We start from the raw sequence: 18,244 nt of genomic DNA, 5'->3' as shown, positions 1-18,244 counted from the left end.
CAGGATATGCAACACAGTTTAATAATTACACCCAATTTCTACAGATTTCTCTCTGACAATCCATTGACGATGAATTTTAATAAAGGAGCCTGCCAACTCCACCTGCTCCACCATAACGGAAGGACAACTAGTCTAATCTGCTGAATCCTCTCAGCCTAAACAGAACATCTCGACCCACTTGCAAATATTCGGTATCATTGTCAGAAACTTCTTCAAATCTTTACTAAAACTAATGGTTGTTTTGTAACCGACCACTTAGATTTTAATTCAAGCACGCTATTGAAGTTTCGTAAACATGCTTTACTGCTAACTAATACTCATTTATAACGTGCCCTAGGAATCCTAAAAGGATTTTTATATTACTAGTATAATTTTGGTAATCAATCCTGTTGCCTTCGACGGCTAGTCAGTAATAAAGAGGTTCAGCTTTATAAATACTTCTTTATATATTTTGCTCAATTTAACACCTTTTTTCCATATAAAACACTAAAATCAGTAATAAGTTATTAAATTTTACTGATTACTACACACATTAACTCACAACTAGGACTACCACCATAAACCTAATCTACAATATGTTCTATTCTTTAAGGAACCTCACACGACATTCGCCACTAAAACCATGCATAGCACCACAATTACTCGCTTTAGACTCCTTTGGGCGCTGCATATCTTGACAATGATTTGAACTTCCACAGTCCAAAATTTTCCAGTTTTAAAGGCGAAAATAAGAACTGCACGGTGCGGGACAATAGACGCGGCGCGTTGGTCGGCACGTTGCAGTGAAATAATTAAAGCTTACGATGTCAACAGTACATACAAGAAACTGGTAAATATTAAAACAATACAATTTATTTTTAAAGTCTTCCTTTTTTATAATTAGTATTAATTTCTCTCTTGATACCAAAACTCGCGGTTTCAAGATTTTTACAGCTGAATGGGCACCCTATTCCAATTTCCAAACCCATCTCTTGTCCCATCATGCTCGCCTCCTGACAGAACTACCAGTACTTTATTTACACTTCACATAAGAACACAAAAACCAAAAGGCAAAAACGATGTCTTGTATACTTACTGTGAATGTAACTAACAACTGGTTGACTTAGTCCATGTCTGGATAGTGTCATTAAAACTTCAGCAGCACTTTTCCTCCAAAGAACATTATGAGGTGGGCACCAACTTGTGATAGCGGAAAACAAAAGCGTCAGATCATCCTTTCGTGCCAATTCTTCTGCAGGAGCAACATGACTACAAAGCCTTACTAGAACCTACAACGAAAATACTCTTATGAATCCGATCTTCTGAATTGTGAATTAATGTCACATTTTTTTATAAAAATTTTCAAACTTATTATTTAACTGCGTTTTCCTTCCAATGTGAATAGCGGAACTTCGAATTCTCGTTAATTAATGATCTGCGTCTATGCAGATTGATGCATATTTGTAATAATTTACCTGCGTCTAATGATTAATGTACTGTTAACTGTACAGTATCATTACTCTCCAGTATCTTCCTCAGCAAATCTATGTAACTCACATGTAATTCTTCTTTCTTCCCAAAATTTCAAGTGTAGAGTACAAAATGAGAAGTAAAATTTTATCTTACATTATTCCGTGTCCATAATTCATGAAGTACCTTTTAGAAGTTATCACAACTTCTGAAGCTAGCACACAATTTTATCGGTATTTTTAATAAAGTTCCAGCGTAAGTTTTACGAAATATTTTCTAAAGAGTGTCCCAAGTGTGACGAATTTTCATTACCAGATTAACAAGTTTTCTGATATTATCATTTCTTACCGTAAACCCCGAACAGTGTAAGATGATATTTGAGAAGTTTAGAGAATCACATAACTCTGCTAAAGAAGGCACCAAGGGAGTACTGACACAATATATTTTATAGTACATTAAGCATGAGACGCAATAAATAAAAGAGTAACAATAAATAAAAGGACAATCTTTCACTTAGTTCCATCATTATATCTAGTAAGCAATTAGATGATGAACAAATGAATGATGAAGGAATAATTGTTGGAATACTACTAGGAACTAAATTTAGAAATGCTTTGGGCGAAACCACGATAAAAAACTAGAACCAAACTGTTAAGTTTATCTAGTGCAGTGTAATTTGGATAATGAAAATACTGTTCAGTTCATAAGACCCACTCTTAGATTACAAAATCTTAAACAGGAAGATATTTGTAAACAGAGACAACTTCCTTAAAAACATGCCCTTTTACGACGTTCACCGTATTTATTCTCATTTTTCATTATTCTATTACTTTCTACCCTCTTACAAGAAAATGCAAAACACTTTGAACTACCAGCATGTATTAATCTGATTTGGAACGGTAAGTGCTGGTACTTTTGCTCATACTAGCAGAAGATGGTAGTAATAAAGGACCCTCCCCCTATATTTATAAGTTCAAAAACATTACCATAATACTTTCACTGAGTTTTACTTCGTAATCCAGAAATGTTACACAATAAAAATAAATACTATACACAAATGATGCAAGTAATTTAAAACAAATCTTATTAGTTTCTATTTTTACACTTGTTTTCAAACATTATTTTTTCATACTTTTGCATGTGATTTATCCTATATCAGGGTATCTACAAGTTTTGAGAATCCAAATTCCTTGACCTTTTCTTGACGATTTTACAAATTTTCTTGGTCAAGTAGTACTTTTTCTCTCTCTCTCTCTCTCTAGCAATGGCCGATTAACATGAAAGCTGAAGGTATTTTACACTTTTGTCTGAAGAGCTTGTAATTAATAAAGACTGCACATCTAATTTACCTAATCTTATCATCTCAGTGTTACCTCTTAGAATACACTTTAACTTTCATCCTGGATGGGACTATGGCTTTATTTATTGTTGTGTCATAGTTAAAACTTTCACTTACGAAACACCCGTAATGAGCTATTCGCCATTACATCTGGTGAAAGACAAGAGGCCCCTTTAACAATTCTACAGGCCAATAGATACTTTTCAACTAGTTTCTTGAACAGACTGATCAACAATTCTTTGCACTGGTTCCGAAATGACAGTATCTCCAGATCTTTTAAACCTTTGCAAGCAGCAGAAGTACCAAAACCAACATCTACATCCTGAGCCATTTTGATATTGGACGAATTTGTCAAGTCAATGGTAGTAAGCTTCCTGGTGTTGTTAATTCCGTTCATGACAGTTTTGCGAATGACTCTGGTTGCAACACTGTACAGTCCCCTGTACATGAATGACAGAAGTGAATCAATAGCCTGAAATATGACAAGAAAAAGCTCCAACTTAAGTGCAACTGACTGAAGAAACTCAAGCTTTGCAACTAGAAGCTGATTTCGCAGAAAATCTTGTACCTTTTTGAAGCTCTTAGTTTGAGGAAGCTGCTTTGGGCAGCACTCACACACTTCGTAAGAGGGGTGATCATTTCTAAGGCTCTTTGAATGACTTTCTAGTTTTTTAGCCGTCTAAACAAAAATTTAAAAGGAAGTCTTAAGGAACCAGAAAGGTGTGTGTAATCTGCTCGTCTGGAAGGATAATCATTGAACAGATAAAAAAGAGAACGAAGAAACTCATGAAGTGACCACCCAATCTTGTTATGAGCAGTTTTGCAGGTTCCATGTACAATATGCAAAGAACATGTTCCCATATCAAAAATTTCTGGCTGGCCTGGATCATCTGCTTCAATTTTGAGGCGTTACTTCACATCAAGCAAACATTTTACGTTTACATTAGGACCATCCATTGCAAATTCTTGACCTACCTTGTCATTTTCTTGACTTTTCTTGATATTCTTACCTAGTGTTCTATTTCTTGACTTTTCCTTAACTTCCTTGACCTGTAGACACCCTCTATATATACGATAACTCGATGGGAAATTAGCAAACAAATACATCATAACCGAATATCAACAATACACACCGAAGTATTAAAAAATTTAAAAAAAAAAAAAAAAAAAAAAAACGAAAGAATTAACAAAATAAAGGCAATTTGTCTCAATCATAATTTGAATTTCCATGTATTATCGAAATAAATTGTTTCATGCTTACTGATGAATTAATATTTTATGGTATTTACCTGTACAAATATTTTCTGTAGCAATATTCTTCTTTCTCTTGGAGTAAATTCACTACCAGACTCAGGAGTATCTGCATTTTCAATCTCCGGTAGATCAAAAAACAAATATAGGCACTTGACAAGAGTAGAGGGCACTGACACTGATGTCATTACCTAAAAGCAAGGAAATTAACATTTTTAATTTAACAAAATATTGGGAACAAAATATTACGCACAATATTGCTCATTAATAATGGTACGGAAATTAAAATATGTATGTACGTAACAAGAGCTTGAAAAAAAAAAGTCAAGAACATAAGTTACAACATTCCAGAATATATCTTATGTAGTATTAAATAAATGTTGCCTTACATTATTTTTAAGTTTTTTTACTATTACTGTTAGAAAATTAATTTCCTTCCGCGTCCTTATGCAACATTAAGGTAAAGAATAATAGTCCCACCATGTATGCACTGAACTATCCCTAATGTATCTTCCTTATTGTCTGGTAAAATCATCATCTGGTAATGCCGGCGAGTACTATAGAGTTCTGGAACCAATTACAACCAATTAAAAAGAAGAAAAAGGCCAGAATTTATCACAGGAATTAAACTTGTATCACGACAATGCTCGCCTCCATACGGAGGTCATTGCAACGACCAAATCAAATGAGTTAGGACTTACTGCTACATCTGCATTATTTACCAGATTTGGCTTCCTTAGACTTTCCCTCTTTCCAAAGTTCACAAATTACCTTGATTGACTTCGATTTCTTTCAAACGAAGAGCTTAAATAATTAGCAGAGAATTTTGTAGAGGAAGAGCGCTCGTATCCAGTGCGTGGGGACCTTGGTTCGATCCCAGTCAGCGACAAGTGAGCTTTGTAGCGGACAAATACCGTGTCCGACGGTTTTTTTCGGGGTCTCTTGTTTCCTCCTGCTCTCGTTATTTCACCAGTGTTGCCCATCTTATCACTACCGTTCCTTTACCCTCGGTGCATAACCGTGGAACGTTAAACTAAAATAAATAAATAAAAAATGAACCTTTAAAGCATGGTTGAACCAAGTATACTATTGTGAAGGGAGACTACGTTGAAAAATAAACCTGATTTTTACGAGGAAAATAAAGTTTTTAACGTTACTTCAAAAGTTTTCAAATTACTCTCGCATGTACATTGAAGACAAATCCTCAAGAACAGGAGTTAAGATTTTGCTCAAAGTTGCTCGTTTCCTTTGAAATTTGATTTTAGGGCATTCTAATCAAAACGTGGTTCTTAGAAAGTAGTAACTTAAGAATAAGGGGGGAGGGGGTATTTAAAGAAGAGTTGAACTCAAAACTGGAAAAGCAAAATATAAAAATGGAAAGGCGTAACACAGATCAGATCAGATTCAATCTCGACTGAATGTTCAAATTAGTGTTCCAAAATCCGGGCAATTCACTAATCCAACTTACTGACACTTTGTCCATTGTAAACTAGCACACCTATTTTACCATTTGGGACACCAATATCACGTCAAAAGACAAAAATGTTAACTATTACGCACACTTTTAAAATTGTATGAATTCTCCATGTAACTATCCATGCCATATAACACCTTTATTATTTTTTAAACCTAATTATTACGGCAAATATACAAGTGTTGAAATAAGCCGATCTTGATGGTTTGTACCATGCCAATACCCTTGACGTCGCAAGGGTTAAACATAAGCTACCAATGCACTTGGTTGGTTGGCTTGGAGCTTAGCGTCCCTTTAAGCAGCGACGCTATGAGAGTAGACCTATAGCTTAACGTTGGATGCGAACCACATGAGCTCCCACTGGTAATTCAAACAGAGTTTCCAGCGCCAAAGGATCGCACATCATTGCACTTGGTGGTTAATCTCCTAAATATATTAGTCGAATTTATATTCAAATAAATTATACATTTAAAATGTTCTTTGTAAAGTCAAATTCATTAGATTAAAACTGAAATATGTTTTCATTATTCTTATTATGTTTAAAACTGTACTCAGTACTACGAATCACTTTGCTCTACTACACACATATAAAAAGTGACGTAATATTGTCTATTCCATGAGCTACTAAGATATCAATATACACAATTTCTGCTAGAGATAATAGATATGCATACATCGATTTCTACTAAATATATACCTGAACAAGAGATGGATCGCCAGCAGCTAATAAATTGAGAGTTGAAAGCAACATCCATCCATTGCTGGATTCTTCAGAATTTTCAATCTCCAAAAATTTTACAATTGCACAACTTGCTGCTTCGGTGGATTGGTTGGATGCACGTTTTCTTATTTCTGAAACCATTAGCCTGGAGACTTGCTGACAGAATGCTAGTACATCTCTGAACTTTTCAATCATATCTGACGACGGGCTATTTCCAAACACCTACAGCAAAAGGAAAAAATAATAATAATTTACAAACATCTGTCGCAAAACTGTACAGAACACCGATTCTGCATAAACTGGAACGGTGTCAGTCAAACAACAAAAATGTTCAAGAAATCGGTTGATTTAACATGTACATTCTTCCTATGCATGTATATTACGTAAGACTATCGTTTCGTGGTCATTCTAAATCGAATTACTCTTTGAACCGGGGAAATATTAAACAAATTTTATTTTGATGTTAAATTGACAGGAACTGAAAACCTAATAAGAAAAACTAGGTAATTTTAATAGTTTGTCAAAAGCAACTCAATATGAACTGATTGATTGTATAGTTGCATCAGTTGGTAGTATGAGTAAATGATTGTTTTTTTCCCAAGGTGGAGGAAACAAAGGAAAGAGGATGTGGATCTCATGTTTGATGGTATTTCGATTTTGAAGATGAAATTCGGCAACACTTTTTAGGATTTCACGATTTAGAAGATAAATTTGCTATAGCTGTATGTAATTTCTTGTCAATGTTCTCGATAAATTTAGCTTTCGACGACGATTGGTTGCTCAGATAAGAGTCAATGTTCTGTCAGGACAATTAAATGATCTCCTACGTTGGACACATGAATTCGCTCCTCACATTTCCATCACATGTTTGCGCAACGTTTAAAATTAATTTGCAACGAAGTTGTAAAAATACTTACTCAGAAAAGTTGTTTTCTCTATATTGTAAGGAATTCCAAGCTTTTATCACAAATTTCCAAAAACAGCGGTAATTTTAGAATGAGTTGCACGAAAGAGAAAAGTAACTCATAATGAAGTAACAAAAATTGAATTCAAAGATCAAAATTACGTCTACCGTTTCACTTGAAAGCGAAATTAATAAAGATGCACACAGAAACGATTAAAAACGAACGAAAAAGCCATCCGACAAGCTGGAGGATATAAAAGGGAGGCACAGAAATTTTAATTATTTTTTCTTCTTTTTATGTTTCACTGTATGTTTGCGCTAACTGATTATTTGTGTAACGTCATTCAGAAAAATCGTCAGGATTCAATGTATTCTTTGTGCTCAATATATATGTATTCTCTATCTTTCCCATATACAGGGTGTTTCAAAACAACACCGACAACGTTTGGGAGGTGATTCCTGACACTAAGATAAGACAAAAACTATAGACCAACCTGGGTGCACAAATGGTTCCTTTCGGAGTTACAGACTGCCAAGAACATGAAAAAATGAACTTTAAAGCTTCATAGCTCCAAAACTATGGAACCTACCGTAACTGGATCGACTTTACTTCGGAACTAATATGTGCGCTATCCAAAAATACATGTTTCATAATCCTGCGGTACTTCTGTAGCAATTTCTATAGAGGCAGTTTGGCTACGGGTATATAATCTGAAGTACTCTCCAACTACCCCTATAAAAATTGTTGTGGAAATACTACAGGATTCTGAAACTTGGATATTTGGTTAGGGCACTTACTAGTGCCTAAGTGAAGTCTCGACCCGACTACGGTAGGTTCCGTATTTTTGGAGCTATGGAGCTTTAAAGTTCATTTTTTTATGTTTTCGGCAGCCTATAACTCCGAAAGGAAGCATTTGTGCACCCAGGTTGGCCTATACTTTTTGTCTTATCTTGGTGTCAGGAATCACCTCCCAAGCGTTGTTGCTGTTGTTTTGAAACACCCTGTACAACCACAGTGAATTAAACGGTACAATGCAACTGTTGTTGTGTTAGAATTAAATTGTGTGCTCTACACATTGTGCATTCGTAAGTCTATCTAGTTTATCGCATATATAAAAGGACTACAATTCTAAGGTTTAACTTTGTAAGAGGAAAAGGAGCTGTAAAATTAGCAGAACTTTAGAGGCACGAAGAAGAAATGCACAACTTCGAAAAAAAATATAGCTGGAGGGTTATTCATCTTTTAGGCACATAAGCTTTAAATTACACAAATGTATCTACAATTAACACACTTTGATTTTTTATTACGGTAACTGTGAATATAATACCAAAATACAAACAAATCCCTTACTATTAAGAGAACCTCAAATCACAGTGTGCTGTAATATATTGCTCACCAACAACCACGCATGTTTTATTTATGACAACAAAAACACAATCAAAATATTATTTGTTGGAATGTTATAAGTTAACAGTATTTAAATATAAACTTGTAACATACCTCCCAAATCAATGAATTTATCAATTTAAATGTTTATATTATTGGTATATATGGAGACTTGAATGTAAGTGTCCAAAGTTAAAAATGTACCGTTTGTAAGTGTCCAAAGTTAAAAATGTACCGTTACTAGGAATAAAAGAAGATACTATCTTGTAAAACTGTATTATGGAATTAACGATACGCGAAGACGACTAAATGTAATGGCGTGATAAGGAAACTAAAGACAAATATATGTACAATATCTTGATAAGTTTTAAGCCTAATCATCTCACTTGACCAAATATAAATATTGTAGAAATTACAAGTATAAAAAGTATTATTTCTTTACTCCTTTTTGCTTCTTTTACTATCTGTCTTACATTAATACAGCGCACGAAATTTTAGGTTTCAATCCAGTAGCCCGATCAGAGAGTTTGGTCGTCAGAAAACGTAAAAATATACCAAATTCCGATCGCCACACTAAAATATTTGGTCGCCGTGGTGATCTGCCGACCGGAAATTTCGCATCATGCACTAATTAAATACGACAAAATATTTGACTCTGACGTCTGTATTCAATACTATAAACCAATATTAAAACATTAATTATTAAAACATACATTAATAACATGTTATTCTGAAAATACACTCTGGAACATTAGAAAACTAGATCCGAATCTCATTCTTACCTTACAAAATAGAGGGAGCATATTGTAGAGTTTATCATCACGCTCTCGTTCACTCAAAGGATGAGGAGGATGAGTATATTCTGAAAATAACTTCTTCAGATGCATCAGTCCCAATGCAGTGTGCTGGGAATTGTTTTGAGAATCCTCTTGCGCTGGAGGCCCCGTGCCTCCAACGCGAAATTTTCTCATAATATTCATGGTATCTGGTGCAACTGAAACGAATAAACAACAATTTAAAAAAAGAAGAAAAGTTCCTGCATAAGAAATTTCAGGAACTCAAATGTAATAGATAATGGGAAATAAAGAAGAATATTTACGTTACATTTGCTTTTTCCTTTAAAGAAAAATTAAAAACCACTTAGAAAAAAAAACTAAAAATAACTAAAACTTTACAGCATTTTCACATGTATATCAAAATTGTTTGCAAATGCGTGCATTGCTAAATGATCACTTTTCAGTTAAAAGAAAGCAAATGTATTGTCTAAATATATACTATTTCAAGCTTAAATTTATACGTTCAACACCAATATGAACCCGCTCAACTCCTCAGAAACTTCAAATTTAAACACTATGCTTGTGATATTGATAAAAGTTAAGAAAAGATTTTCTGCAAATGAATAATGTAAGGAACATGTGACGTTTCTTCTTCTTCAAAGAATAACTATTTCATGGGTCATTTAAGTTAGAAACGTGGAATTCAGCACAGTAACTCATATTTAACAACTTAACAAAATAAACCGTGTTTGAGTATATTGGAATTGAACAAAAAGGCGATCGAACTATCATGATTAGTAAATAATAACCTTATAGTGCTACTGTATTATCCTAGCGACAAATTTTCAACAGCCGCTTCTGCTCTCTTTCTCGGTCGCTCAATGTGTAAACAGCAATGTAATTGTAGAACTCAACATAATTATTTGACTACAATTAACTATGTGATACGTAAATATAGAATTAATTGGCTAATTAATAAACTTCCCTATAGTACAAACGTGTACGGAAAATAATATAAAAGCTTGATCAACATATCGTATGTACTTGTATTGAGTATGTTTGCCGAATTTCTGTGATACTGCATTCGTTGATAAATAGAAATCAGAGGGGGAAACAAAATTTTTACTAAGTGTTTGTGTTTTGTTTCCTTATGCAACACCGATGTTATGCGGAACCTACTATACTATTATCGTGGGTTCTCCGAATCACGATCGGGGCTTGAATCCGGCGCAGTTGGTGAATACATAGACTATTCTTCAAGATCATGTCAAAGTACAGACCATTCCCCACCACACTATCTCGACGTCAAGAGAGTTGGAAACATGGTCACGCCACCGGCTATCTTTTCTATTAGTTCAGATAATGGTTTTAATATGAAACGCTTAAAAGAAACAGGTTCATTTTATGAATTTTGAAATTGCCAAATTTAGTAAATAATAATATGTTAAATTATTCCTAACGAAGCAAGTGTCAACAATAAAATCATCGTTTTGCTAAGTATATTGAGCGATGTCGAAATCCTCACTTTCTGCTGCTAAAAAAATTAATAAACATTTTCCACATGACGAGCGAATATATACATATACATGCATACATTATCCATACGAAGAATGAATGAGAAAATTCAGTTTCGTCCTTCGTTTGTTCAGTAACAGATTTTCAGTCAGCAGAATTATATTAACTTAATTATGCAGAAATATTACATTGGAAGTAGGAGAAAACTACTTTGAGAGTAATAGAGGAAAGAAGATTACAGTCTACGAGTTAAATTCTTCCAAAAAAAAAAAGTCTTCTAAGTAGAACTTCACTAATACTGTCTGAGACAATATGGAAAAAAAGTACTATTTGGTTTCTTTTCCTTTGAAGGAAATCATAGGTAGCGAGTACCTACACGATAAACGAGGCATCCGTGTCATTACGTAACATCCCGGAATATCTTAAGCCGCAACTAACAGCTATGTGCTTGTCAGCCTAACCTCAAATTCCGAACTAATCAAGAACTAATGCTCCCCGCAAGTTTATGTTACGTGTTTGGTCTCACTGGTTAATTTACGTGTACTTCGGAAAGTTCAAGATCTACTTCTGTTCAATAACGCTATAACTTCACACAGGTTCTATATTTGTTTCACGCACTACTAGTATTACAACAAATATACATGTTACGTCCTGACATGGCATTTCTGTAGAATATTCAAAGATGTGCCTGCCAGCACTGAAAGTGTAAACCACTTACATTCCGGAACGTAATAACTTGCATATACATCAATATATTTATTTAATTGACAGAATTTTCAATGAGAATCCACCCAGCACTAGCAACATCGCTTTGCTTTCTTCTCAATATCTAATATATTTTGAGAACTTTGCCGGTACCGTATAGACAAACTTACCGGTAAATTCTTAAAAAGATAAAAACAGAATTGCTTGAATGGATACTTGCTAAAGATTCATGAATGGGAGTTTTCACTAAAAATTCCGGCATTAATTAAATATAATTTATTCACGTATCGAAGTTTACGTTAATATCTGTAAACATGTGTCAGTTCCTAAAGTGGTCTCTGACCCGTATTCGATTCAGATGATCTTTCATTTTTATTTCCTTTATAGTTCAGCATTGGTCCTTGAAAGTTAGCGACGCTTTTCAGGACCGAGGCAACGTTCATATCAGTTTCATGTGCTGTTTTTAAACACTATTAACGTAACACATTCTTTACGTGCTCAAAACACTCAGTTCCACTATTGCAGGTTACCAAGCAAACAACAACATAACAAATGTTACTTCTATAATATTCTCTCTGTATGAAGGTGCTATTGACTTCACCTACTTAGGATATTAGACTATTTTTATTTTTCAGGTCTATACAAAATAATAATTGCATCTCCCACTAATATTGTTTCAACTTTTCCCCTTCCTAGTATCATCGATAGGGATCCATAAGGAATACAAATAGGATACATCATATACCTTAGTTATACTAAGCCATGAATTTGTATTTGTATGCAATTAGCTACTGCATGTCCGTAACTAAAGAAGCATCCGACAGGCATAGCAATGCAGTATATTTCTACTGCCGTAGTTCATGCGCATACCTACCGTCGTGACGCGTATGCTCCTTACAAACTCACCCCAGGGCATCCATGAATGCAACCCCTACCGCAAAAAATTATTCATATGGTACTGGAAGTGCATTTCCTGATGAAAAAAAGGATGGATCCGTAAACTAGTACAGCATTTGGGCTTTAAATACGGAATACGGTACTGATGTAGAATAATCCGTCATAAAAATGGTAATTGCGGTAACAATAAGTGAGTGCATATGACAGAGGATTGTCTAGGATATTAATTTTCACTCTTGGGGCATTTCTGCCCGTAGTATTTCATGTTTCCCGGTATAATGTTACTAGTGTCAAATTACTGAGTAAGTCCATTTCAAAGACGACTGTGTAACATATTAATTTCCACTGGCGGAGTATTTGTGCACGATGCAGGAAACCTGCACAGCATTTTATGTTTACAAGTATAGAGCTACTAGTGTGAAATACAAGTGAAATACTAGTATAGAGCTACAAGTGTTCTAATCTATGTAATTTTATGCGACATTAAGTATTTTTGCACTATTCTCGTTTATATGCTTATAATCGATCCGTGACGACCCGGCTCCCTAAAGACACCCCCTTCCCCCTTCCAAGCCCTCCTGCCCTAACTGGTGATGTCGCTTGAAGTGGCCACCTACCTCAAGTTGACTTGTTTCTGAACATTCAGTTTTATAGAGTGTACACCAGGACGCACATTATTAACAGTAAGAGTAACGGAAACCCATCAGCACGCATATTATCAATCTGTATGCAATTATTTGGACATGCGCCAGGGTAATAACAGTCCAGAATATCTAGGAAATCATTTGAAGTAAGAAGAATGAAAAAAAAAAAAAAAAGTTGACGGCTCATTCTGCACCTCCACACGAAATATTGCTACTTCAATAACTAAGTGGAGAACATGATTTAGGAATTCGTTCGTTTCACCTACTATCAACCAGTTTCAGCGGAATACAATACGAAAATAAACAAGGAAGGTTTATATGATGGCAAGCATGAGCATTTTCCTTGCACTCCTGCAAAATCCAGATCCATTTCGAAGTATTACGTTCGTTCAATTCCATCCATCTTAATCCGATAAATTTTCAAAATTTTGCTAGAAACGGACGACCAACTTACCTTAACCCCAATACATCAACTGAAAAAAAGGAAATGAAATATTTAAGTTTTACGTCCCACGTTTATGCCGGTTAGGCTAAAGGAGACGGTGATGATGAGAGATGAGTGAAATGGTGGAATGAAGAAAGTGGGAGGAAACGGGAGAACAAAAAGAAAACCCACGAGCACGGTGTTTGTACACCACAAAGTCCACACGGCCGAGCTGGGATCGAAACCCTGGACTCCGAGCACCGGAGATGAATGCTCTACTACTGAGCCACCGCGCCCCCCAATACATCAACTGAGTCCACCTGTTCCTATTGTTGTTTGTTTCCATCAACCGAACTCAATGAATGGACCTATGTTTTAATCCAGTCCCTCTGGGAGGCTTAACATATTCAGTCAACCATACGATTAATTGTTCTGGAACGAATCATTCTGAACTAAAAATAACTAACGTCATGAAGTAAAAATGATATTAGCTATGCTGTACTCTTACTGTTAATATCTGTCCTCTATACTTACACCCAGTGCTTTATGCAGTCTTCTCGATTTCGTGTGAAATCTCATACTCATCACCTACATGCTACACCTGCATCTTCAAAATTTTACCCCCTGTCTGGATAAAACATTGCTTACACGATGTTTAATAAATAGAATTAATGGCACTTTAAATAATATGTGAAGAGCAATTATGTGATAGTCTGATGTCAGGCGTGTAGCGTAGTGGTTAAGGAACCGGCCTCGATGCCTGATCCAATCGCATACTTTCAAACAGAAAATCGTTATCATCACACATTTTACATTTCATATTTTCCGATTTTCCACTTATTGAATTTAATTTTCTTATTCTGCAATTAAGATATCTACTATTGGATCAAAACTTTTACTTATGTAAACGCAAAATATAAGTAATTATCTCCTTCTAACTGAATGTTGATCGTTTTCCAAGCATTACCATTTGGCAACATCACCTCTTAAATTCAATAGTTTAGCAATCTCAATCGTGTTTGTCACATATTTTCGCATATCGGTCATTATCATAAAACAAAGAAACCACCGAAACAAATAATTCTATTTTACTCAAATATTTTTAAAGTGACATTTAAAGATTGTTAACTTGAGCAATCCACTTTCACCTATTTCTTTTCCAGGTATTGATTAATGCGTAGACACTTAGTATGAAAGCTAAAAGATATAATTTAAAACACTTACCTTTCACATATGATTAAAAATACACTTATATAGTTCTTATACACTACAATATCCATAAATTAGCTCAATAAACCCCCTCATGATTACGCCCACTATAGTTATATCCCACCCTTTACAGTTTCGTCTGAAGCCATCTTGTTTTGAACATAGTTCTCCATGTCACAGTTGTCGCAGTGACTGTACTTGCTCAAAATATTATTGTGAAATTTCCCTTTAAAAATACTGTGAAAGTATAGGAAATTATTAGTAGCAATGAACAATGTGAAACAAAAATTATATTCTTTCCAAGTTCTGTCTATTAATAAACCCTATCACAATGAGAGATTAATAGTGAAGTGTAGAGCAAACTCGCCTCAGTACTTGAATACTTAAGAATTTCTATACTATGGTTTATCCTACCAAGAAGTTCACAGCATAAGTAAGTGGTTCACAGTAATTGAGACGCTATTAATGTTAGGTCGTCCCTAATTCATTCGTAAATCTGATCTTAAACAGTCAAGCCATAAAAGGAAAGTTTACAGTAATTTTCAATCATAAATTACTGTAACTTATTAACATACTAATTATTTACTTTTCCTAATTTTTCTCAAGTGTACCAATGGGACGATCTAGGGCATAGAATTTTTGAGTTTCTGTTATTTCTGGCGAAAAATCCATATTCCTTTCTTATCCTAAAAAAAAAATACATAAGAAGTATAACAGAAGTCTATCATGTTCAAAATTAAAATCCGTGTCAAACCATTTTATCCATTATTATGGCGTCTAGTTTAACAAAACTTCTTAAAATTCTGTCTGTTGGCCTGATTCCGTAACGGTCTTCGCAATATTTGCGAAACGCACTACCGCACTCTAAATCACAAAAATTTGTAATGAGATGATGTTAAAGTTATTGAAATTTTCCTCAGTCCAAAATACCCAGTACATTTTATTAGCCAAAATACACAATAAAATAAAAACAAAAACATCACTGACGGAGCCAAGGGAGGGCCCGGGAGGTCAGGTCCCCTTGCTAAAATTCTTGGCCCCCCACACAGACTGATAGTGTTGGAGGTATCCAAAGTTTGTGGGACTGGTCCACAGCTATTCCATTCAGTAATTTCAGTCAGTGAATACCCACTTTTATCACAGATTTATATTTGTTCTTCGTCAAAATATACATTTCTGAGAAAATAAAGCATTAAGTATTTCTATTTAAAAAAAATTATATTGTAGGAATTATGCAGAACAGTAAATCAGTGGTGAAATGAATTTTCAACAGGATATACTAATTAATACTCTCCGCCAAATCTAATCTCAAAATTAACAATGTTAACCCATTAACCACCATGAGGTATCAACGCTATGCCTCACTGTTTTAATAAATTTGTATCGCGTGGCACTTATGGATGCCTCATACTTTTTAGATTTCGAAGATTATACACATGCAGTATGCAGAATCGGTCCAAATAAAATGAGGAAAATCAAAATTACGTTTTGACCCGAAGAAAGTTTTTGCTAATACATTGTGGCAGTTAAAGGGTTAATTTAGCATCGACTACAGGATAGTAGCGTTAAGTTACTTCAACTACATTTGAATTTATTTTAAAGCTTTGAAACATCCAAGTCTCAAGGCATAGAAATGAGGGAAATGAGTCAATAGGACGAAATATTTCCATAGTGATACCGAGGAAGAATCTTGGAAAACTCCTCAGTCGAAATATTTACCCATGAGGGATCGATCACACCATCTTCCGAATCTTAAGGTGATGTTCTACCGCTGAGTTTTGACTATTCGTTGTGGATATGAAATGTTCGTGTATTTGAATTCACTCGAAATTCTAAAGAAAAAAAACTAGTTAAGGTAAACAAAAGGAAGAAAAAAGGCCACGCCACGTATACTTCTTTTGCTGTAAAGAGTTCCCATTGAAATGTCTGTTCTGACACTGTTTGATATTAAGAAAAGAAAAACTTTTTTTTTTTTTTGTGGCTTCAAAGATTGTTTAGTTCATCATTTTAATGAAGTAAAGGCAAATTCATTACTCAGTTTTAGAGCTCAAGAGTAAAAGTAACCAAAAATAATTGAACTACGGCCAGATCAAAACAAGAGGCTGCAATCGAGGCAGTTGCCCCCGGCGCCAGCAAACTAATCAGTGTGTTTACCGGTGTATATAGATGAAGGGGATGCTAATCGCAAAATTAGCCCTGGGCGCCGAATATTTAGTTTCGTCACTGATTAGGCTACCATATTTTCAGAGTGTGAAATCGGGACATTTTTCTGAAATATTAAGAATACATGATAATTATTGGAATTATTGGCAATGTACTTTAAAGTGAAACTTAAGCTTCAAGTGCAAGGCTTAAAGTTTAAAGTGGGCTGGGACGGCAAATCAATGTCCTGTTAGAATTCAGTTCCTGTTTTGTGTGCGACGTTTGTCTCTTAAGAACATTTGTCCTTGTCCATCACTCTTTTTATTATTATTATTGTTATTATTATTATTAATAATACAGTTTATATACCAAACAACTATTTATATTATTACGTGGTATTAAACCAAATCTGGAACTTGTGATATTTATTTACTTCCATCACTCCATCCGGCAAATTAGTGTAATCTGCATAAGAGGGAATGTTTTTGCTCTGGTAAAATTTGAGATGACTGCTGTCATGCTACAACTTTGAGTTTCGCCTTATCTCAAGTAGATGGGGACATATCGGAAGATTTGATTCTTGTAGATACACTAGTTCAAATGCTGTCGAAGATGAGGTCTGGAGAATATGACTCTCAACGAACAACATTCTAGCAAATTTATCAATAATGTTACTTAGAGCTACTTTTAAGAACTCTCGGATGGGTTTTATTTATATATAAAATAAGAAAGTTTCTTCTTCTGGGGGGCAATCGCCATGTCCCCCCCTGGATCCGCCCCTGGACGAGAATATGGTAAAGAAACTTGAATGTCTATTGAAAAGTTGATACATACCCGAATGTTATTACTTTATAATCAATTCTGAAATGATCCCGAAGAGAGACATGTTCCCTCATACTGCCCTGACCTGGATCCAGGCAACTGCACAAGTGGGAGATACCTTGACCCAGCCCAGGTGATGAGAAGTATTAATTTAATCGTTTGACCGTTATTTCCAAATGTTAAATAATCTTTATCCAGTATATGAATTTCCATAGTGGAGATCGAACACACATTTGAATTAGCAAAAGAAAGAAAAAAATCCAAAGTGATTTAAATATTTTCCACAAATAGAAGTTTTCGAGATTTTTGAACAGACTGTCGTTATCCAGGCTCATCGTGTTGTTTTGGCTTTCCTTTCAGAGCCGATTTAGAATAATTTAGAGTTAGTCGCCTTTCATGACCTCGGTTTTGCACCTATAATAACTATAATACACCTATAATATAGTATTACACACATATTGTAAACACTACCGTCGTAAATCAAGCTTAAAAGCTACTAGTTAGAGCTAAATTTGTCACTCATTCACGCACACACACATACATACAGAACAATGTACTGATATAGGTGATTCAGTTTAAAAAGAA

The 18,244-nt window shown here is 34.8% G+C and overlaps 1 protein-coding gene across 1 annotated transcript in view; it reads right to left on the bottom strand.

Moving 5' to 3' along the window:
- Positions 1–14,957, bottom strand: part of bchs (WD repeat and FYVE domain containing 3 bchs) — a 232,287-nt gene extending 217,330 nt beyond the window's left edge. Inside the window, exons 1-5 of the mRNA XM_081770205.1 lie at positions 14,711–14,957; positions 9,308–9,519; positions 6,211–6,456; positions 4,078–4,230; positions 1,076–1,268 (exon numbers count right to left, since the gene is read on the bottom strand). Of these exons, the coding sequence (XP_081626331.1) occupies positions 1,076–1,268; positions 4,078–4,230; positions 6,211–6,456; positions 9,308–9,505 (790 nt within the window). The 5' untranslated portion in view covers positions 9,506–9,519; positions 14,711–14,957. The remainder of the gene's footprint in view (positions 1–1,075; positions 1,269–4,077; positions 4,231–6,210; positions 6,457–9,307; positions 9,520–14,710) is intronic.
- Positions 14,958–18,244: the final 3,287 nt, after the last annotated feature.

The sequence above is a fragment of the Thermobia domestica genome, chromosome 1 (genome assembly GCF_964235325.1).
Source record: "Thermobia domestica chromosome 1, izTheDome1.hap1.1, whole genome shotgun sequence".
NCBI lineage: Eukaryota > Metazoa > Arthropoda > Insecta > Zygentoma > Lepismatidae > Thermobia > Thermobia domestica.
The sequence above is the reverse complement of the archived record's forward strand: the minus strand, read 5'-3'. Positions and strand labels throughout refer to the sequence as shown.